A 20702-nucleotide genomic window follows, 5' to 3' on the forward strand; every position below is an offset into this window, starting at 1 on the left:
TCTCTGTGTAGCCTTGGCTGACCTGGAACTCACTCTGTAGACCAGGCTGGCCTCGAACTCAGAAATCCGCCTGCCTCTGCCTCCCAAGTGCTGGGATTAAAGGCGTGCGCCACCACTGCCTGGCTCAGAATTTTAAAATAATAGCTTGTAATTTATCAAAATAGTGTGTTATCTTCCCTGGTAAATCATTGCATTGATCATAGTTTTCAGGTAATTTCCCCTCTTTGCTGCTGATCCTCCTGTGATCTCAAGTCTGTTGGGATGCTTTACACAAAGAAACTGGAGGGTTGCATGTATTATGATACAGGTGTGATTTCTCTGACATAGTCCACAAATCTTCAGTCTGATGCTAGGTGATGGTGGGCATCCTAGCTCTATGCCTTCTGTCAGTGCAGTTCCGGTATAGACCACTTTCAGTCATACTCACACTGGGGAGACAGAGAAAAGTGTTGTCTGGATTTGCCGGGATTTCTTCTTACACATCTCAGGGGTCAGGGGTCAGAGGTCAAGCACACCTAGGGCAGAAAATAGTTTTCACCCTGAGTGGCTATGCTTCTAGGATTTGTCTCTGGGAGGAAGTGAAGAATGACCAAGTGTCTGTAGGTAGAAGCCCGTTGTTGTTAGCTACACCTAGATAGGTTTATCTTGTTTATTTGTTTTTTTATGCTTTTGTTCCCAAATGTTAAAAATATACCCAAACATTTGGATAGGAATTATTATTCTCTACCAGTATTGGGGTTGGAACCTGGGGCTTACATGTGCTAGGCAGGTACCTAACAGCTTAGTTTTATCCCTAGTCTTTTTGTATTTTAATTTGGGGAGATAGGGTTTCATGAAGTTGTTCAGGTAGGCCTTGACTTGACACCTTCCTGCCTCAGCTTCCCATGTAGCTGGGGTTACAGGCCTGCACCACTAGCCCAGGTTAGAGTAGACATTCACAATTGTTACTTCTTTATGAAGAATAAACTGGTGTTCTGCTTGACGGATATGTTGTTCTTAAACAGCGTCTGTTTGATTTTTTTTTTTTTCCTTTTCTCAACAGCAACAGTAGTAGCATGTTATCAGGTATTTTACACAGTTGTGTTAATTTTTTAAAAGTCTCTGAAGCAAAGCTTTGAGCAACTTTCAGATGGTCTTATGGTAGTTCTGTCAGTGGTAGTGGTTGAGTGAGTTCTGTCTCTGGTCCAGGCTTTCCAAACAGTACAGGTTAGGACTGACAAGCTACTTTGTTGAAGCCATCTCTAGGTTTCTAGGAAGGGGCAGAATTTTTCATTTTTTAGAAACTACATTTAAATTTGTTCTTTAAAAGATCATACATGTATATGAGTTTTGATTAAATGCACTCTGCGTGGTCCCCTTCAGCTTTTCCCAGACAGCTTCCTGACATTTTCTTCTCCCACTTTTGTGCCCCACCTCCACTGAGTTCAGTTACTGCTACCAGTCTGTGCATGGGTTTGGGGTCCACTGGAGCATGGACATCTTACTAGGGGCCACAAACCTAAGGGAAAATGACTCTCCTTCTCCAGAAACTATCTGCTGACAATAGCTCTACAACTGGGACCCTGTGAAGGAGGCATTTTTATTTTACTTTTTACAGTTGTATCCACATTGTAACTAAATATCCTTGAATACAGACCAAGGTAGTTGAATACACACACATACCTGCTTACATACATACTTGCAAACATAGCGAGGTAGAGAGCTTCCTTTAAATGGCTACTCCTGGGCTGAAGATGTAGACCATTTGCCTAGGATGCGAGAAGCCCTAAGTCTGATTTCCTGCTACAAAATACAAACCAAGAAGGCCACTTCTTCCTGCCCTGTGATTTCATCAGTAGAGATGACGTACTTGGAGCCCTCCCAGAGCCAGTTGTTTCTCTACTTGCTTCAGTTCTTTGGGAAGGTGCTGCAGATTGAGCTTTAGGTGGTATTCCTGAAGCAGGCGAGAAGAGTGAAGGCGAGGGTTGGGGTTGGGGTTAGATTCTTACTTAGTAGGGAACACCATAGAAAACACACCAGTAATTGGACTTATGAGTCTGTTTGAGATTTAAAAGCAGAATTAATTGTATTTAATATTAAAAGGAAGTTTTGTAAATTGGTTATACTTATCTTTATAATATTGGTTATACACCACAGGTTCCTTAGTTAAATATTTTATGTGTGCCAATAAAATAAATATAAGTTTCTACACTTTGAAGCCATCTCCTCTCCATTAGGGATTTACAGGGTTTCTGTGCTCTAAATCTTCATAGCGTATCTCGAGTCTGCTATCTGCAATGCACCATCTGGTAGGCAGTGGGTATATGGCACTTACCTGGATTTCTCAGTGATTATAAATCATAACTTGTTGTTTGTACATTTTAGACATGCTGGACTCTTGGCAAAACTAATGTATACTTACTTATATAAGTATACTTACTATATAGGAAAACCCATAATGTTTATGTAGAAACAAGGAATTAGTAAGAACCTAGCCAAGTAGCTCTGAATTCAAAAAAGCTGAAGACATATTGGTCTGACTGTGTTACATAACTAGAATTAGGCCGAAAGAAATTTTGACACACTCAAATGTTTGACTTTTTTCCCTCCGTTTTTAGAGACATTGGAAGAAATGGATAGCGAGTTACTCAAGTGTGAATTCTGTGGAAAAATGGGATATCCTAATGAATTTTTACGGTCCAAACGATTCTGTACAATGTCTTGTGCCAAAAGGTATGTTGGTGTGCTTGGATTTGCTTAGTAATTTCTGCAGAAAGTCAAGACAGGTTACAGTTGAGCATAGGTAAGAGTGAGGTCTGACGACACAGGGAAGGTTAGGTGCCATCTGCAGCACTCTGTCTGCTATGTCATTACTAGAGTTTGCTCCTTAGTAAGTTTTATAATAATGTAGTTTCATAATATCGTGCAACGAAGCAGCAGTCATCTGGTGCAAGAATGTGATATGCAGAATCTCTCCTGTAGCATGATTAGTATGTTACAGAATCTTAGTCTTACGGTCATTACTATTTATAATTATAAATTATTTCTATGTAGGATCTTGATGTATAGCCTTCCTTGGCCTGGATTTATGTGGCCCAGGCTGGTCTCTAGCATTCTGTGATCCTCCTGTTTTTGCCTCTCAGGTGCTGGGATCATAGCCAGGTACCAGCATGACTAGAGAGAATACTAGTCTATAAAGATTAATATAGGAGCTGGAGAGATAGCCTAGCAGTTAGGAATACCTGATGCTCTTTTGGAAGATGTGGGTGTGTTTAGGTTGATTATTTGGAAATTTATATTCTCCTTAAGAAGCCAGTGAATTTCTTGCTTGAACATATCATTTTGTATAGTTGCTGCAGAACTAGTTAGTTGAGCTTACCTTTAGTGAGTAGAATAGAAGTAAGTTTCCTTCAAAAGTGAGCTCACTGTTTCAGTCCATTATTCAAATGTTTATTCATGAGTAGTGGCAGGTCTATAATTGGATTATTTGGATTTATGTTTAACTTGAATTTTAGTTTGCATAAAACACATCAAAGAAAAGTAGTTTTCTAATGCTGGTTAAAATACTTGGGAGTTTGGGAAATTGTCTTTGAGGATATTCTCAACCTCTTGACTATTTAGAATATATCAGGACACTTAATACTACCTCTCATTACCCTTCTCCCAGAGATGATGACTGGTTAGGCACATAGTATACTTCAGATGATCCTCCTTAGAGGACTGGGGCCCTAGCACAGCAGTGAAGCATGGCTGAGAGGCTGTTAGGTCACTGAGTCACTGCTGTTCTTTACCTGGCCACTTAGCTATCAGTCTTGGAGAGTTAACTATGTAACTATGTAAGGACTAGTCAGGCTTAAAACTAGTTCTCTCTTTTCCCCAGTAGTAAGTTTGGTCACCTGATGTACTAATTAGAAATCAAAACATTGCCAAGCCCACAGGTAAGCCCATAATGAACACAGCAGGAGTGTCAGGTATTTTAGTAGCTCTCGGCACATTTGCATTTTTAGAGGAGAAATAGTCTATTAGTTCTCATCGTATTCTTTATTTCTATCTCTGATATATTCATAAAACATAGGTAAACAAAATTACTTGTATTATTCTAGAATAGTTATCAGTAACAAAATTAATGTGTGTGAGTGTTTTGCCTCCAAGAATATATGTGCACCATGTGTGTGCCTGATGTGGAAGGCAGAAGAGAAGACATTGGATCCCTGCAATGGGGGTTTCAGATGGTTGTGAGCCTCCATTGTGTGCTGAGAACCAAGCCCTGGTCTCCACATGTGAACATGCGTCTGCACACATATGTGCTACTATGTCTGTGATGCACATCTGCACACATATGTGCTACTATGTCTATGATGCACATCTGCACACATATGTGCTACTGTGTCTGTGTTGCACATCTGCACACATGTGTGCTACTGTATCTGTGATGCACATCTGCATACACATGTGCTATTATGTCTGTGATGCACATCTGCACACATATGTGCTACTATGTCTGTGATGCACATCTGCACACATATGTGCTACTGTATCTGTGATGCACATCTGCATACACATGTGCTATTATGTCTGTGATGCACATCTGCACACATGTGCTACTATGTGATGCACATCTGCACACATATGTGCTACTGTATCTGTGATGCACATCTGCACACATATGTGCTACTATGTCTGTGATGCACATCTGCATACATGTGCTACTATGTCTGTGATGCACATCTGCACACACATGTGCTACTATGTCAGTGATGCACATCTGCACACATGTGCTACTATGTGATGCACATCTGCACACATATGTGCTACTGTATCTGTGATGCACATCTGCACACATATGTGCTACTATGTCTGTGATGCACATCTGCATACTCCTTTCCACACACACTCAAAAGAATGAGACAAAACAAAACTCTAAATATATTACTTGAACTATAGTTTAAATAAGCATTGGAATTATTTATTATAAAGTATCTCTTCAGCACTTGGGAGGCAGAGGCAGGCGGATTTCTGAGTTCGAGGCCAGCCTGGTCTACAGAGTGAGTTCCAGGATAGCCAGGGCTACACAGAGAAACCCTGTCTTGAAAAACCAAAAAAAAAAAAAAAAAAAAAAAAAATAATAATAATAATAATAAAGTATCTCTTCTGGAATGATGAACTTTCTTGCTGCTTTGCAAATTATTTTCTGCATTTTGCAGGTTTCGCATTATTCTTGTATAATCAGGAGAAAATATCATTACCTTGTTATAGGTATCTAGTGTTAGGTTAAGGGATATTTTATGATATACACAGAGGCCATTTTTGACCTGAAGCATAAGTAAATCCATTCATTAAGTTGGATGTATGGTGTGAGGTGCTAGTACTGGATAATAACTACCTAGTACTTATTGTGTCATAATTGTACTTTACAGTTACAGTTAAACACTATGGACTGTCCCATATATTGCTTACTTTTTCTCTCTTGAATTTCTTAGGTACAACGTTAGCTGTTCTAAAAAATTTGCACTTAGTCGTTGGAATCGTAAACCTGATAATCAAAGTCTTGGGCATCGGGGCCGTCGTCCAAGTGGTCCTGAAGGGGCAGCAAGAGAACATATCCTTAGGCAGGTCTGTAGAAAGCTTGCTTCAATGTACAATGTCCTTTTCAGAAATGCAAGGGAAGTGCAATGCTGTATTTTACTTGTACTACATTTTCCAGCTTCCAATTACTTATCCATCTGCAGAAGAAGACTTGGCCCCTCATGAAGATCCTGTGCCCTCTGCTATGACGACCCGTCTGCGCAGGCAGAGTGAGCGTGAAAGAGAACGTGAGCTTCGTGATGTGAGGATTAGGAAGATGCCGGAGAACAGTGACTTGCTCCCAGTCACACAGACAGAGCCCTCCATATGGACGGTTGATGATGTCTGGGCCTTCATCCATTCTTTGCCTGGTATGTAACTCACCACACGAGCCTGGAAATTTTTCTTGTGCCTTCACAAGAAAATGATGTTAAATCTATCCACACCTTTGGCAGTAAAGGCTAGAGAAACAGCGCATGTGAAAATTAAAGGATGATTGCTTTTGAAGTGCGGTTGTCTTCCTCTTTCTTGTTCTCTCAGCATGACTGTGTATTCTTTCATACCCCTAACACGAGTGAAGACTGACTAGTCCTGCTTCTTCTGGGGCACCACAGCAGGTGGGTGTTAGGGTGCTGTCTTCTCTGCCTGACTCTTTGGAGTCAGCATTGTGAAGCAGACACTTCCCCTCTCTGCTTTGCTGTTGTATTTCTTCAGCTAACTCCTTTTGAAACTGAGACAAGGAAGGCCATATTGTGCATATTTATTTTTGAAAGCTAGTCAATACTGTAGAATAGGGTAAACTTTTGGTTTCTTCTTAGAAAGCCGTATTCATTCTAATGCTGAGGGTAGCCTTATGCTTTCACTTCTCTCTCTTGTTCTCACCGGCTTCAGCTTCCTTTTTTCTTTTTTTTAAGCAACAGGTTTTTTTTTTGTATCTGCATTCCTTTAAGGGGTTGGCAGCCAAAGAGAATGGGGCCTTTGCTTGCAGTGAGATCCACACTAAATGTATGTTAGGACATTGGTTTTTTGTTTGTTTTGTTTATTTAATTTGTAAAACACTGGTATTATAAACCTAGAAAATGAGATTTTAAAGCCACGTTTCGTTCTGGTGGTGTTGTGAGTTGACTTAAAGGCATACATCTCACTTGGGCTATTCATTAGACACTTTTAAAGTGATTTTAAATTGAGCTAACTATTGAGATGTCACTGTCTTCCTGTGAAGGTAACCAACATTTTAGAAGCAAAGTTAGAGTTGAAGGAATACATCTAGAAATAGTAGTTTAAAAATTGCTGTTACAAATTTTACTTCACTTACTGAACTCTGAAATTTTATTATTGTATCATAGCTTTTCTAAATGCTAATTTTTAACAAACCCAGGGTACAGTCCTGTTTATAGGAAGAGAGAAATGTTTAAAGGAAGAATGTTTCATGTAAGTTTGTAAGCACCTGCGTAAGAAAACCAAAGTGTATGTTAATAGCAGACCAGTATGTTTAGACTCTAAACTTGGTCTCTTAGCGAAGGTTAGGGTGGTGAACCTTCACTGATGATTGTTTTAATATTTAAGTAAACAAAACTAAACTTTAGTTTCAGACCAGCATAGTGGTCTTGAGATTAACACTGAAGTCCAAACTGATCACCTGAGGCTTTGCGTTTTGCCTCTGTGGGTTCTGACTGGGGCAGAGATGTCTTTTCTTTTGGGCAGGGGAGTTGTTTTAGACCTGATGCAATTAGTTGTCCCAGATAACCAGCACGGCTCCCTTACTGCTGAGCTGGGTCACTTCAAGAGCTGTTGTTTATGGAGTTTCCTGGCATCCAGGTGCTTGGGCCTCCTCTGCACTGCTTTAGTAGATCAGGTCTCATGGACTGTGTCTGTGCCTCCTCTGACTGCTTTAGTAGATCCGAGGTCTCATGGACTGTGTCTGTGCCTCCTCTGACTGCTTTAGTAGATCAGGTCTCATGGACTGTGTCTGTGCCTCCTCTGACTGCTTTAGTAGATCAGGTCTCATGGACTGTGTCTTGCTCTTCCTTCATTTGAGGTCAACACCCATTCCCAAAACTGGACATTCTTGGCTCACTGAGTTCATCTGCATTGAAGAACATAATATGTCATTACAAAGAGAAAGACTTGATTGGCTCTACTTATTTTTGCTGATGAAATCATCCTATTTGTGAATTCCGTTACTACCTTTCTAAAGGTTTTCCTCAGAGTAATGCTCTATAGTTCAAGGTAAATCTTACACGAGAAAAATGAGTTTACCATTCTTTCTGCTTCTCTGGCATTTTTAAATAACTTTCTGACTTATTTCTTTTTTCTGAGTAGTCTCTCTGCAAGCTTTTCTCAGTAGGAACTAGTTGATCCATTTTCTGTTCTCTTACATGTTTCTTCCAGATAGGATGTGCTGTCTTGTAGTTAGGGTGCCTCTCTTTCCTGCTGGGTCCTGTTATTTTGGTGTCATGTTAACGTCCCTTTGGGACTATGTTAAAGCCTCCAAGTAGCAAACTCTCGTCTCAGAGCTGTTCCCAGATGGAAAAGGAACACAGCCTTGTGTGCAGTAAACACTTTCCACAAGAACACTTCTGTTTCCAACAGTTGCAGGTCATCTTCTTTAGCACCCTCAGTGAACTGCCCTTTTGGAAAGACTATTCTGTATTGACCTTTGTCTCCATAGGTTTCTCTCTGTAGGAAGGCCAAAGAGGAATTCCCCCTTAAAGTACAGCTTTGTGCTGTCTTTGGGGATGAGATTACTCTGCTGTATTGAGTGGCACTTAGTGTCTTTTCTGTAGCTTTAGTGAAGTCAGTTTGTACATAAAATGTTTTGATTTGGATTTCAAAGTGGGCAAAGTGACTGTGGACACTGGAGGTTTTAGGCAGGGAGGGGGGTGGAGGGCAAAGGCAGCACCTTTCCAAGAGCTGTGTATGCCCTGGCCTGGGTGCTCGCTCCCTGCTGCTTTACCTGTGTATCAGTGCTTGGGTGCAGGCAGGCAGGCAGGCAGGCAGGCAGGTGGGATGTCAGGAACTCACAGAGCTCCTGCTCAGGGTATTTTGAATACTTAAACAAACAAAAAAAATCTGGTCCCCCCCCCCCCAGTAAGTTTCTAGATGTATACTTGCTTGTCCCCGCCCTTTCTGTCCTAATATAATGATACTTTTTTGTGTTTGGCTTGAGAAAATCAGGATCCAAAAATATGACAGTAATGTATACTATTTAATCATTCTGTTTCCCAATACACTTTAGAGATATTTTGCCAATTTTCTTGCTGTTTACATCTGAAAGGGAATCTCAGTCAGGAGAAACAAGAGAGCATGCTGGGTATTTCCTCAAGGGAGCTCCTTCTTCTATCCTATGTGCAGCTCCTGTGGCCCTTACTACCTGCTCTCCTGCTTTCCGAATCTAAGTAAGCCCTATCCTTTCTCTCTCTCTTCTTTCCTTTCCTGAGTTCTTATAAATAAGACTGGAAAGAAGAACGTTAGTTCTTCCATAAAAGAAGGATGAAGTCACAACTAGATGCAAGATTAGTCAGTTTTGTTGAGAGCTACTTCTGGGAAAAGAAAAAGGGCTTTTTTAATGGTGAGTAATCCTGTTTCATCCATATGGTTTCTTATGTGTGGTACATGGGCAAAGCCATATAAACTTTATACAAGATTTTGAAATATAAATTCTTGAAAGTCTGAGAAATTACCAGAATAGAGACACTGAAAAGCTGCTGTGTCAGAAGGCAGTGAAGAGAAAAGAATGGAGTCACTGAGGGACACTAAGGAAAGTGTTGGCCACAATGGAGCACACCACTGAAGGGTGTCAGCCACAGGATGCTCTCCATCGTCACACTGTCCCATCATGTCTCCATAATGCCTTACGTTTCTTCAGTTTCTCATTTCTTCACTTAGCCTTTGTAGTCGGATGGTGCCACACTGTAGTGCTTCAAGATGCTCCTGGGCTTGAGCCTTGTTATCTTAACACAAGCCAGAGGGAGTTTACAATGGAAAGGAGACTCATCCTGGTAAAACTGCTGTATTCCAGGGTACAGGTTAGCCGCTTCTATCTCTCCGCATCTGATTCCTGTGGAATACTGATTTGAATATAACCAAAAAAAAAAAAAAAAAAACCAAAAAACCCTTAAAGCTGTTAGGTGCTGTTCTTAAGCTAGCTTTTATAACTTTCCTATTTGTAAGGAAGCTTCATGTTCTTGCATTATCCCTTCCTTGGACTTCGTAGTTCATTACCTAACTTTGAGGTTTCTTTACCATGATAGGGAAATGACTCTGTCTACTTGCAGGAGGCTGCCCTGCAGCTTTGTAATAACAATGGCAACTTGTTTTCTTACCAGAAGTTAAGGTGAGGAGTGATGTGTTCAGGAGGAGAGCATTGCCTGCAGTCCTTAGGGCTCTGGGTTCTGTTCCCAGCGCCACTTAAAGAAGGCTGTGTGTGGATTACGGTACTTTACTGTAATCGCAGCATGTACTGGGAAAATAGAAGAATAAGTTTAAGACCACCCTGGGCTACATTACTGTTACAAAACAGAAATGAAAAATAGAAATAAGTCTAGTGATATTAAGCTTTGAAGTTGATGTTTGAAGTTGAACAGTATGACGTATGTCAGCAGCATTCTAACATGTTAATCCAGCAGACCTGGGTGATTTGTTCTGTCCCAAGGGAACAGTGAAAATACTTTCAGATGTACCTGAGGTTATGCAAATTCAGAGAATTAATGGGTGGTAATAAAAGTTTAATTTGAAATTTGAGAAAATATTTTCAGATTATTACTTACAGCAAAACATTTTTTTTTCCCACAAGACTCGGGCAGAGTCACACGGGGAGACCAGGATTCAAGCTGGGAGAGAGAGAGCAAATACAGCAAAACATTTTATTCCTCTCTATCTGTTGGTGGAATTATGCTATGCAAAGATGAGTCCATGAGGTGTAAGACCTAGTAATGCAGTTCTTTTGAATGGGAAATATGCTATGTTATCTGATCCCTCTTGCTATTATTTGTGTAATGTTTTTAGAGCAAGATGACCAAGTAAACTCCTGGGTTTTGACTTCTTCAAGGGTGAACCCCAGGCCTTGTAGCACATTGGCTTCTCAGCCTGTGTTGCAAGCTCTCACACCCAGTGACAACAGAACTCCATCTAATTGTGTGTACCTCTGTCTTCTCATGGAATTCTAGGCTGCCAGGATGTTGCAGATGAGTTCAGGGCACAAGAGATTGATGGACAGGCCCTGCTCTTGCTAAAAGAAGACCATCTCATGAGTGCAATGAACATGAAGCTGGGCCCAGCCTTGAAGATTTGTGCACGAATCAACTCTCTGAAGGACTCTTAACAAGAGTGAGGCTTTGTGCCTCTCAGTCCATTCCTCTTACTAGGTGAAGATAAAGCCTCGTTGGACTGAGAATATCAGACTGATGGGGGAAGGCCGAGTGCATTAGGACAGCCATGGCCAGTGCCGACATTTCTCTTCAGATGTCCTAACTCATCGTGCGTTTTCATAATTAGCGAACATCAGTGACATTAATTTTACCAGTTACATGCTACACTGAAAGACTTGTTACAGAGGCCCATATTTTTCAAAGAAACATGTTATACTAGATAATTTTTTAAAGGTAATGTTTATCATTAATATAAAGGAATCCTTTTAAAATAATTATTGATTTACACTCCCCCTCCTTTAATTCTCTTTTCTTATATGTTTTTCTACCCTGTTAGTTTTCTAAATGTTGTCATAGAGATATAGGATAATTTAGGAACCCATTGACAGAATTGAATGCAATGAAATACCAGTCTGTTTTAAAAAGCGTATCTTCCAGACAAATGCTTTGGCTGTGAAAAGGGATTGTGTTTTAGCACAAGCAGTATTTTTGAAGTTCTCAAGAGTTTCTTAGTCTAGCCTTTACCCAGGTTGGCATGACTGACAGTTTTCCTCCTGGTCTGTACATTAAGAGCAATTGTTCTCAGTGGAGAACTTGTCCTCCAGGGGACAATTGGCGATATCTAGACACATTCTGGTTGCTACAGCTTGGGGTTGAGTTTTGGCGAGGGTTGTTACAGGACTGAGGTGTGGCAGCCAGCAGAGATGTTGCTGAATATCCTGCAGCACATAGGATGTCCCTGTCACCAAGAGTGACGTGTTACAGATGCCAGTGGTTCCATGGTTGAGAAGTCTGGGTGAGCAAAGAGCTGCATGTTACTCTTTTCACCTGCAGGGACATACTTAAAGATGGGCTATGTCGAGGAGGGATGTGCAGTGAAGGATTAGCCAGTGGCACCAGAGTTCTGTAGAAGTAGGGTTTAGTTTTACTGTATACTAGAAAGAAAAGGAAATCCATAAACTTGGGCTATAGAACTAGGCTAACTCATAGACCATGTGACTCTGGTGTGGTATTGGCCCATGGTCACCTCTTCCTGACTGTTGTGTGCACTGAGAAGGTGCTAGGCGCAGTCATGCCTTGGAGCCTTCTCCGGCAGCCGAGAGCCGTGGAGATGGGGTCCCTTCCATGAAGCAGCCCTGCTGAGTCTGCCTAGTGTGCGTATTTCTTTCTCCCTTACAAGGCTGTGGATTCTTCCCACAAAGTACTTAAAGTGATTTCTCTTAATCAGAAGTTTTCATTCAGCAGTTTTCTGTTAGGACATTAAGCCACATTTGTCTGTGGATGCTCTGAAGTCTTTACAGTGCTGGGCATCAAAAGACTTGCTGACTTTGTTTGCTTTCTCGATCTTTACTACATGTTTGCAAAATCTGAACAACTGAAGAGAATGTACATGTCCTTGGCACAGACAGAAGAGACAGCAGGAGTCTGAACTCAGTCATCTTTACAGCACTTTTCAGAGATGGTGTTGAGTTACAGAAGACTAAAAGATGTCACAGAGACATCACAGATAAATTTATCTTTTGGCTTTGTGTACATTAGAAAATGTTGGTTATTTTTATACAGAAATATAGCAGATAATTTTTTTAATCTTTAGATGCCTCTTGTTTGAATGTATGCTTTGTGCGGTTGTTGATACAGTAGTTAGTTGTAAGAGTTGTTCACTAGTAGTCCTGTGTAGACCACAATGTGTGAGTAGCTGAGGCTCCTGTTTCAGCTACAGTAGTATAGTCTACGTTACATATTTCTTTGTATTACCTTTGGTTATTAATGTTTCAAGGAAGGCAGGTACAGTCATCTGCATCTATCAGTACTGAGTCATCCTGGCGGAGTTGTCACGGACGGTCCTCATTCTCCTAGCAGAGGCTAAGAAGCACTAAGAGATTGCCTGCTGTGCCGAAGGAGGTCTGGGATTAAAACTGTGCTGTAGTGACCCACAGTGAATACAGGGTTGTCCCGTAGAGCTCCAGCAATAATGCTTCCCTCCCACAAATGCCTACGTGTAGCCTTTAAGGCATTGACTCTGCACTTGCCCACTGTGTGCTTATGAGAACCCTGTGCCTGGCACTGTCCTTAAGCACCCTAAACAGTTCACACAAGGGCTTCTCTTTGGAGAATGCCTTCTTCTCCTTCATCTTAGAAGTGGTCCAGATCTTCTGTTGTCTGCACTTAAATTTAACTAGCAAACACACTTTTTTCTTATAAGTGGGTTTATTTAGAAGTGGCTCATTTGGTGTTTGGTAGTTCTCCCATTGCTGCAGGTACTTCTGTCTAGGTAATTTTCAATCATGCTAACTTGAAAATTCAATTACATGGAATGGGGACACACACCATGTTTCTTCGTCTCCCAAGCATCAGGCTGTTGAGTGTGACATTGGCAGGAAGAACGCTGACTTCAGTTCCTTTTGTATTACTAAGCACTTAAGAACTTTCTTGGAGGAAAAAAAAAAAAAGACAAGCAGGAAGGGAACATGGCTTCTTCCTATTTTTGCTTCCTGAGTTTGCCTTTCCTGATTTGAAACCCTTCAACTACTGTGGGACACGCTTTTCACATGTTATTTGTTTTAAATTCTGTGTTTTTAGGAAAATAAACAGCTGGCTTGTAAAAGTTACTTTATATGACAATACTTAGACACTTTGCATAGATACATATAAGGCACAGTGACATAGCTTCATCAGCATAGCAGGGAGTGCTGCCTCCATACCTGACACCTTCAGTGACAGTGACTGATGGGCATAGTCACTTTTGCAGAACTGTGAAGTCTAGCTTAAAGGACTGTCACCTGGGAGTAGAGATGCCAGAACAAAAGGGGAGCATGTTAGTGAAGTAGCTAGAGAATGGCAGAGTAGATGGACCTCCTACTCGCTCAGTTCCCCCGTGCAACCCTGAACACACTTCTGCACTCTGGAGATTACAACTCATGATTTACCTGAATACATAGAAGAGATTTTCTGTGGTTTAGGAATCCTGCTGCTTTCCCCTTTGTTTCTTGTGTTGGAAGGCTGGTGTGTGAAACTGTATTATTACCATGCCTTTGGATAACTATTCACAGTCAGTCTTTAGATATTAAGTGCAGAATTCGGTCACATGCCTATTTATAAACACATGTTGGATTGAAATCTTTCACAGGACTTGTTTTTTTCACAAGCTTGTTAGGTTGTGTGTCTCAGCAGCTCTGTCCAGTATATGAAGTCTCTGACTGCTAATACTCCTAAAGCATTTCAGAAATGTTTTCAACTAGAGAGGCTGGCTAAATGGTATAGTTTGAAGACTTGGGGAATGCCAGCAACACTTGCTGCTGACTGGTACTGTTAGTTGGCATGGGATGGCCTCACGTTATTTCCTCACTGAGTCTCGTCTTGCTCCAATCCCACCTCCAGTCAACTACAGATTTTCTTCTTAGTTCTTTACTTGGGGTTGGGTAGTATCCTGGCTTGGAGATCTTCAGGCTGTTGTAATGGGGCAGACCTTTATAACTTCACCAGTTGTATTTCAATGAAAGTCTTGTCTATCTATGCAAATTGTTTCCTAGTTTCTTGTGTACCATATGTGTAACTGTGTGACTTGTTTCTTAAAGGTTTTTTTTTTTGGGGGGGGGGGGCACCTTGTAGAGTAAGAAACAGATGAGAAGATGATATTGCTAGCTAACTGACATTTATCACAACGGTGGTCCTTAGTAGCTTAGCATAGTCCTTGGTGATGGATGGTTGGATAAGGTGTGTTCGTTGTTTTGGTTGTTGCTACTAGGGACTGAGTCAGGAACTCACACTCCACCTCTGAGATTGCATACTGTATTTTTTGCTTGTTTGCCTAGACTAACCTGGAATTGTGATCCTCTGACCTCTCAAGTGCTGGATTTTAAGGTCTGTGCCACCATGCCAAACCTAGCCCCTGTGGTTTTAAATTGTCAAGATTTGGCTGTAATCAAATTAGTTATTTCTCTTTATCACCTGACCCTGCTCTGAGGAGTGCTGATATTAATAGTACCACAAGTGCCCAAGTTGAGCATGACTGGATTTTTGAAGATGATAATCAGTCAGAGGGAGAGAATCTGTCAAAATGTAAGAGTTTGTTATGATTGATTGAGTGGCCAGAATACAGAGGCACTTCCACAGTCTTGCAGCTAGTCAGTCATAAGGAAAGGAAGACACTCTAGGACATGCTGTGTTCCATTCTGAGCCCTGCTGGCTGCAGCTGCAATTTTCTCCTGACTGGTGGGCTCTAGTCAGCACAAGCCTGCCTCTTGTCTTGGTGTAAGCAGAATGGCTCGTGACATGACCTGCTTGAACTCAGCAGTCATCAGTACTGATATCATCACTCCGTTCAGTGTTTTATTTCATCTCAGACACGGGTTTGGACTTCAGATGAGCACACACCAGTACTAAGAAGAGTACATGTGTTGTATTATTCAAACTTAACTGGAACTCATTGAACCAGCCCCTTAAGGAATCCTCTGGGAAGGTATTTCTGGTGTTAGATTATAAAATGCATTGCCAAATAGTTTCTAGTTGAAATAAAAGCTGTTTTCCAGTTTAAAATGTTAAAAATGATATTGACATTTTAAAAAGTAGCCTTAAATGGTAAGGCCTTATCACTTGTGCACTCAGCTGATTGAGATTATAGAGCCAACGTCTACTTTAACGTTATACTAAGACAAAACTTTTTTTTTCTTTTTGAAAGTTACAAGATATCAGTTTATCTACAATTATTACCACCATGTTCTAGAGAAAAACCTCAGGAGGCCCTGGTTCTCTGTCGACACACAGCTCCTCTACAGCAGTGTCATCAGCACGCGCTCTGGCAAGCGCCATAGCTAAGGGAAATTATTTCCACAGGGTTTTATTTTCTTTCTCCTTTGATAGCTTGTGGACATTTTATTTAAAAGTACAATTTAAATATAACGTTAGGCACAAAATGAGCTTCTCTATAACACTTTGTGTTTTAGGCAGAGGTCTTTCTGTTGCTGTTCAAGTGTTAACATACTGCTGTCTACGATATTCCTGATATTGGGCATAAATCTTTAGAATGTGAAAATTTAAAGTAGTATGTAATGAATGAATTTTAATTTAAAATCAGTATAAATCTAAAACATCATTATGCTAGCATGGCATGGTTTAATGAAATGTAAGAGGGATGTAGCTAAGTCCTTTATACTGTCTAGCTTAGTTCCAGTCATCATCTTAGATACTCATAGTACCTATTGCTGTTTGGCTTAATGGAATACAGCAGTGCTTTGCGGACCTTTCTCTGACAGTGGTGAACGAGTAGTGGGAATTAGAACATCATTGAAGGGAACATGAACCCACTGAAGAAGGAAGGGACTTTTTAAATCTTGCCTCAAGTAAACGAAATATGTACAGTGTTTAAATCCTTATACATAATGTTTGTGTTAAATGTTCTGGTAGTATTAAAAAGTGAGCAAATTACAACCTTTCTTCAGTGATAACAGATAAATACACTTGCTGCATTACTGTGCTGAGTGGAGAGGAAACGGCGAGCCTGGGAGACTTGGTGTTACTCCAGATGGCAGGCCAGCCCTGGGACACGCTGGGCAGCTATTTGGCTTTTAATCTTATTTCAGTGTACAGTGTGATACTGCACTACTAAATAGGCTAATTTTTTTTTTTTTTTTTTTTTTTTTTTTTTTCTGGCTTAAAGTGTTTTTGAAGAAACATTCGGCCCGAGCTTTAAAGTTACAGTCCTGAGGTACATAATTGGGATTACCACTGGGCTGACCGAATGACAAGTGAATATCTGTACTCATGCACTTCCTCATTCATTTGTAAACTATCTGAACACTTGGCTTATGTATGGAATATACATTCAAAAAATTAACAGTCTTCCCAAATAAATTCTGTGCTGCTTAAGCATGTATGTAATTACAACCAGTAATTAATGGTAATTAATTAACCAGGACTGCCCTGCTGTCTGGGAACTGGGGTTTAATAATATCCAAGGGCCAAATCATACTGCTACTCTCACACTTCCATCTGTGGGCCATCTCCTTGACTGTTAACAACAGTCAGACTGGCTGCCATGACCGACTGTGAGACTGTTGTGACAGGCAGTCAGGACCGCCCCTGTATGTGGTGTGTGGGTGGCAGATGCAAGAAGCCCATGTGGAATCATTGTGCATTTTTAGTTGCAAAAGTTTATATCCAGTATTGATAGTGGAACAGTTTTCCAAAACAATCATCTCCTTCTCCACAGAACTGACTGTACTGCAGTGTGTTAGAGACAGCCACCTCTCAAAGACAAGGAAGACCCAGAAAGGAAATGCAGACCTGGCGACAGAAGGCAGTTCCTAGCTAGGCTCACATCTTTGATCCCAGCCTTGGGAGGCAGAAGCAGGCAGATAGATAGATCTCTGTGAGTTTGAGGCCAGCCTGGTCTACAGAGCAAGTTCCTACAGAGCCAGGCTACATAAAGAAACCCTGTCTCAAAAGCCACTACTACCACCACCAAAAAGCAGATCCTGCTTGTGCTGGCAAGTATTTAAGAAGTGAAGATGGAGTAAGAGTCACTTTTAATGGGGGTGAATTCCCTGTGTCACTCTGTGGTTCTTGTTAATCAGGTTGTAATTCTTGCTTTAAATGCTAACATCAGTTGTTACTCACATTCTCTATAAAGATATAAAAATATATTTTAAAAACTTTTATGTATCATAACTATAGGTTTTTAAAGTGGGGAAATGCCCAAATAAAGTGTTAAATTACAATTTATAATAGATGCTTTCAAATTGAGTTTTTTTTTTTAAGTTACAATTATCTAAATAGCCCACTAATCTGGTCTTTGTAAATTGTCCCATGATTCTGATTACTTTTAAGGTTTTTTTTTTTAAGTTTTTGAAAGTATACCTAAGTTGTAAAATATCCTGTGCTGATTAGATTTCTGTTGATTTATGCTGTTCTTGTGTCTGTATTCTTAGAACTTAAGAATACAGAGTGTAATTTTTGTGTATGACTCCCACATTGATGGAGTAAACTTCCAATCACCTCATTCAGAAGATGGGTCTTGGTTTGTACAGTAGGGGATTAAACATCAAAATTCAGAAGTTCTTGGAAAGTGCAGGGACTGTGCTAGAAATGTGGGCTGTACACTGCAGACAGCCATGCACAGGGGGCTGCTGACTTCAGGTCTCTGATTTGGTTAGAATGCGAGCTGTACACTGCAGACAGCCATGCACAGGGGGCTGCTGCTTCAGGCCTCTGATTTGGTTAGAATGCTTTCCCTTTTCACCACTTAAGATTTGTTTCACAAAGGCAGGTTGCTGGGATTAACTGTATTTTTTAATGTTTTAAATCCATTTTTAAAAAAATCTTCCTTTTGGTTTTGACTATTGTTCTAAAATCAAAGTTTTATAATTAAAAAAAAATCTCAAAAGATGATTCACGAAGGAAAAAAGCATCACCAAGGGGGAAAGAAAACATGTGTTAATCTTAGAGAAAGCAAATATTAGGGTTATAATAGATGTGTCTTACATTGGGTGTTGTATTAGAGCGCTCCTCACAGGAAATGATGTAGTTCTAGCAGCCTTAGCATAGAGTTCCTAGACTGGCGTCCATAGCTACAGTTTTACAGTGTATAACCTGAAAATGAAGTTAATTTTGCATTATAAGAGCACACCATTATCTATGTAAAAAGTGTTCATTTGATGTATTTTTTTAAGAAAAGAGAAAGCACTTTCATATTAAGTAGCATGTGTGTGAATTTTAGACTTCCTCTGTGTGTCTAGTCAGTGAAATTAAAGGAGCATCAGACGTTTGCTGGCGATGTTAACTGCTAATGGAAGCACCTTATCCTCTGCTGCTTAACCTTGCTTGGATTGCACCTTTGTTACCTGCACACTTTCACATAGAGTATTGTAACATGGCTTCGAGTGGGTCTGGGCAGACGGCTAGCGGTGGGCCTACAGGATCTTTTATTTATGTTGTTTATATTACAATAATATATTGTAGATCAACTGTAACTTCAGTTCTTTACAAATAAAAGCCTGACTGGTTATTGAATTTTTATTTCTTTATGCTTTTGAGAGACAGGGGAATCTAATAAAGATCTTAACGGAGGGCTGAACTGTCTATAAATTTCTTGCTGTCTAATCTACAAAGAGTATATTGAGTTCAGTATAGCTAAGTATGTTTTATTCTCATGTTATGGCCATTTGGAAGGCAAAAAAAAAAAAAAAAAAACAAAACAAAACATGGAGAGGGAAATGTACACCAGTGAATTAAAGGGCTGGCTCTGGACATCTGAATTGCACAAGCACCTGCAGTGCTCACTGCAACCTAGGTGCATCTACTGAGCTTCTCGGTCAGTGGAGGGCTTGCCGCACAAATCAGGTGTGCTGGCTTTAGATATAGTTGTATCTCTATTTGCATTTTAAAAACAGAACAATATAATTTTTTATTCCTTTCTAAAACTTAAGACCTAATTTTTAAACATTTTAAATACTGTGCCTCACGGCCTAATGATTAAGCTTCCTTCCTTCCAGTGTCTCCTGGCAGCATCACTGGCCACAGAGCATATGACTCAGGTCAGGCCAATCATGTCCTAGGGTTTATATCTGAAGGTTGGAGCTTTAAATTGGGATACTAAAAGCTTGGCTTGTTGGCAGCCAGAATGCTCTCTTGTGTTAGCAAATGACACTTGACACCCCAGAGAGTCTCCTAGTTTATTTTACCATGTTGTTGTCCCAGTACCCTTTTCCTTAGAATGGCTTGAGTTAGGTGTCATCTGGAATGTCTGAGACCTACATTTTCAGACAATATTGATTATCCCTTATCCAAAAGCATTTTAGACCTGGAATGCTTAACCTGTGCTTGCAGCTCACTCAGAGAATTCCTGGTTATCCAGCAGCATGGCCATCTTGTCTCTCTGGGTAGGTGGTGCTAACCTGAAGATCTGCATGCTCAAGGAATCGGGATTTCAATTCCTTAAGATGTTCCTTAAGATGCCATTGTCTTGAGAAACAGTGGTGGGACTGATGACTGTGTAGCAGAGTGGAAGGAGTGGGACTCCAGAGCCAGCATCTGAGTGAGCTGGGGCAGGCTGCTTAACTTTGTTGCTTTAATTTTCTTAAGCTGCAAGAGGATGTGAGCAGAACGCAGCAGAGACTCCACATACAGATGCCTCCGCAGCGCCAGGCACACAGACCTGCGTTCCCATGGCGATGTGCCACAGATGTAGGATGTGATCCTTCTGCAGATTATGACCTTGATAGGTCACAACTACTCTTTAAAACTAAATCTGTTACACACTTTACACCTAAGTATATACATAAATGGATACATGAGTTGTGATGTTAAAAGGTAAGTCATCTTGGGGCCATCTTGATCCCATGTAGCCCAGGCTGACCTCAAGGTAACCAATGATAACTTTGAATTTCTGATTTTCCTGTTTACACCTCCTAAGTACAGGATTATAGGCATAAGTTACTGCATTCAGTCTCTGTGGTGCTGGGACTTTGTGCATGCTGGGAAGCGGTCCACGGATGAGCGACAGCCCCAGCCTACAAGCTGCTCATTTTAGGAATGCTAGCAGTGGTTCTTGCAACACATGTTACTATTTGTAAATACCAGCCAAGATAGCTGTGTAGCTTAATTCATAAAGTAGGCTCAGATTAGTCTGGCTCATAGTGCTTTGCTCAGGTTTTCTCCCCACCCCCCCGCCCCTGGGGAGTGTAGGTAGGAGTTGTGCCCAGAGGAGTGTTGGGAATATGTGGAGATGTTTTTGATTGCCACTTCTGGGGAAGATGTCACTGGTATCTACACAATGTGTAGGGTTATCCATAC

At 40.7% G+C, this 20702-nt stretch overlaps 1 protein-coding gene across 9 annotated transcripts in view; it reads left to right on the plus strand.

Moving 5' to 3' along the window:
* The window catches only part of Phc3 (polyhomeotic homolog 3), a 79601-nt gene extending 59034 nt beyond the window's left edge, over positions 1–20567 (plus strand). For 3 of the 9 annotated variants that reach the window (XR_013109750.1, XR_013109754.1, XR_013109751.1), the window contains 5 exons: positions 2598–2712; positions 5460–5592; positions 5684–5915; positions 10713–11147; positions 19992–20565. Coding sequence is in view for 4 of the 9 variants with exons in the window: in XM_076932215.1 (XP_076788330.1) it covers positions 2598–2712; positions 5460–5592; positions 5684–5915; positions 10713–10867 (635 nt within the window). In the remaining 5 variants the exon portion in view is untranslated. Of the gene's footprint in view, positions 1–2597; positions 2713–5459; positions 5593–5683; positions 5916–10712; positions 18921–19991 lie in introns of those variants that run through there. The other 6 variants (XM_076932215.1, XM_034499944.2, XR_013109752.1 and 3 more) reach the window with 5 other exon arrangements.
* The last annotated feature ends 135 nt before the right edge of the window (positions 20568–20702 follow it).

This window comes from Arvicanthis niloticus, chromosome 4 (assembly GCF_011762505.2).
Source record: "Arvicanthis niloticus isolate mArvNil1 chromosome 4, mArvNil1.pat.X, whole genome shotgun sequence".
Classification (NCBI taxonomy): domain Eukaryota; kingdom Metazoa; phylum Chordata; class Mammalia; order Rodentia; family Muridae; genus Arvicanthis; species Arvicanthis niloticus.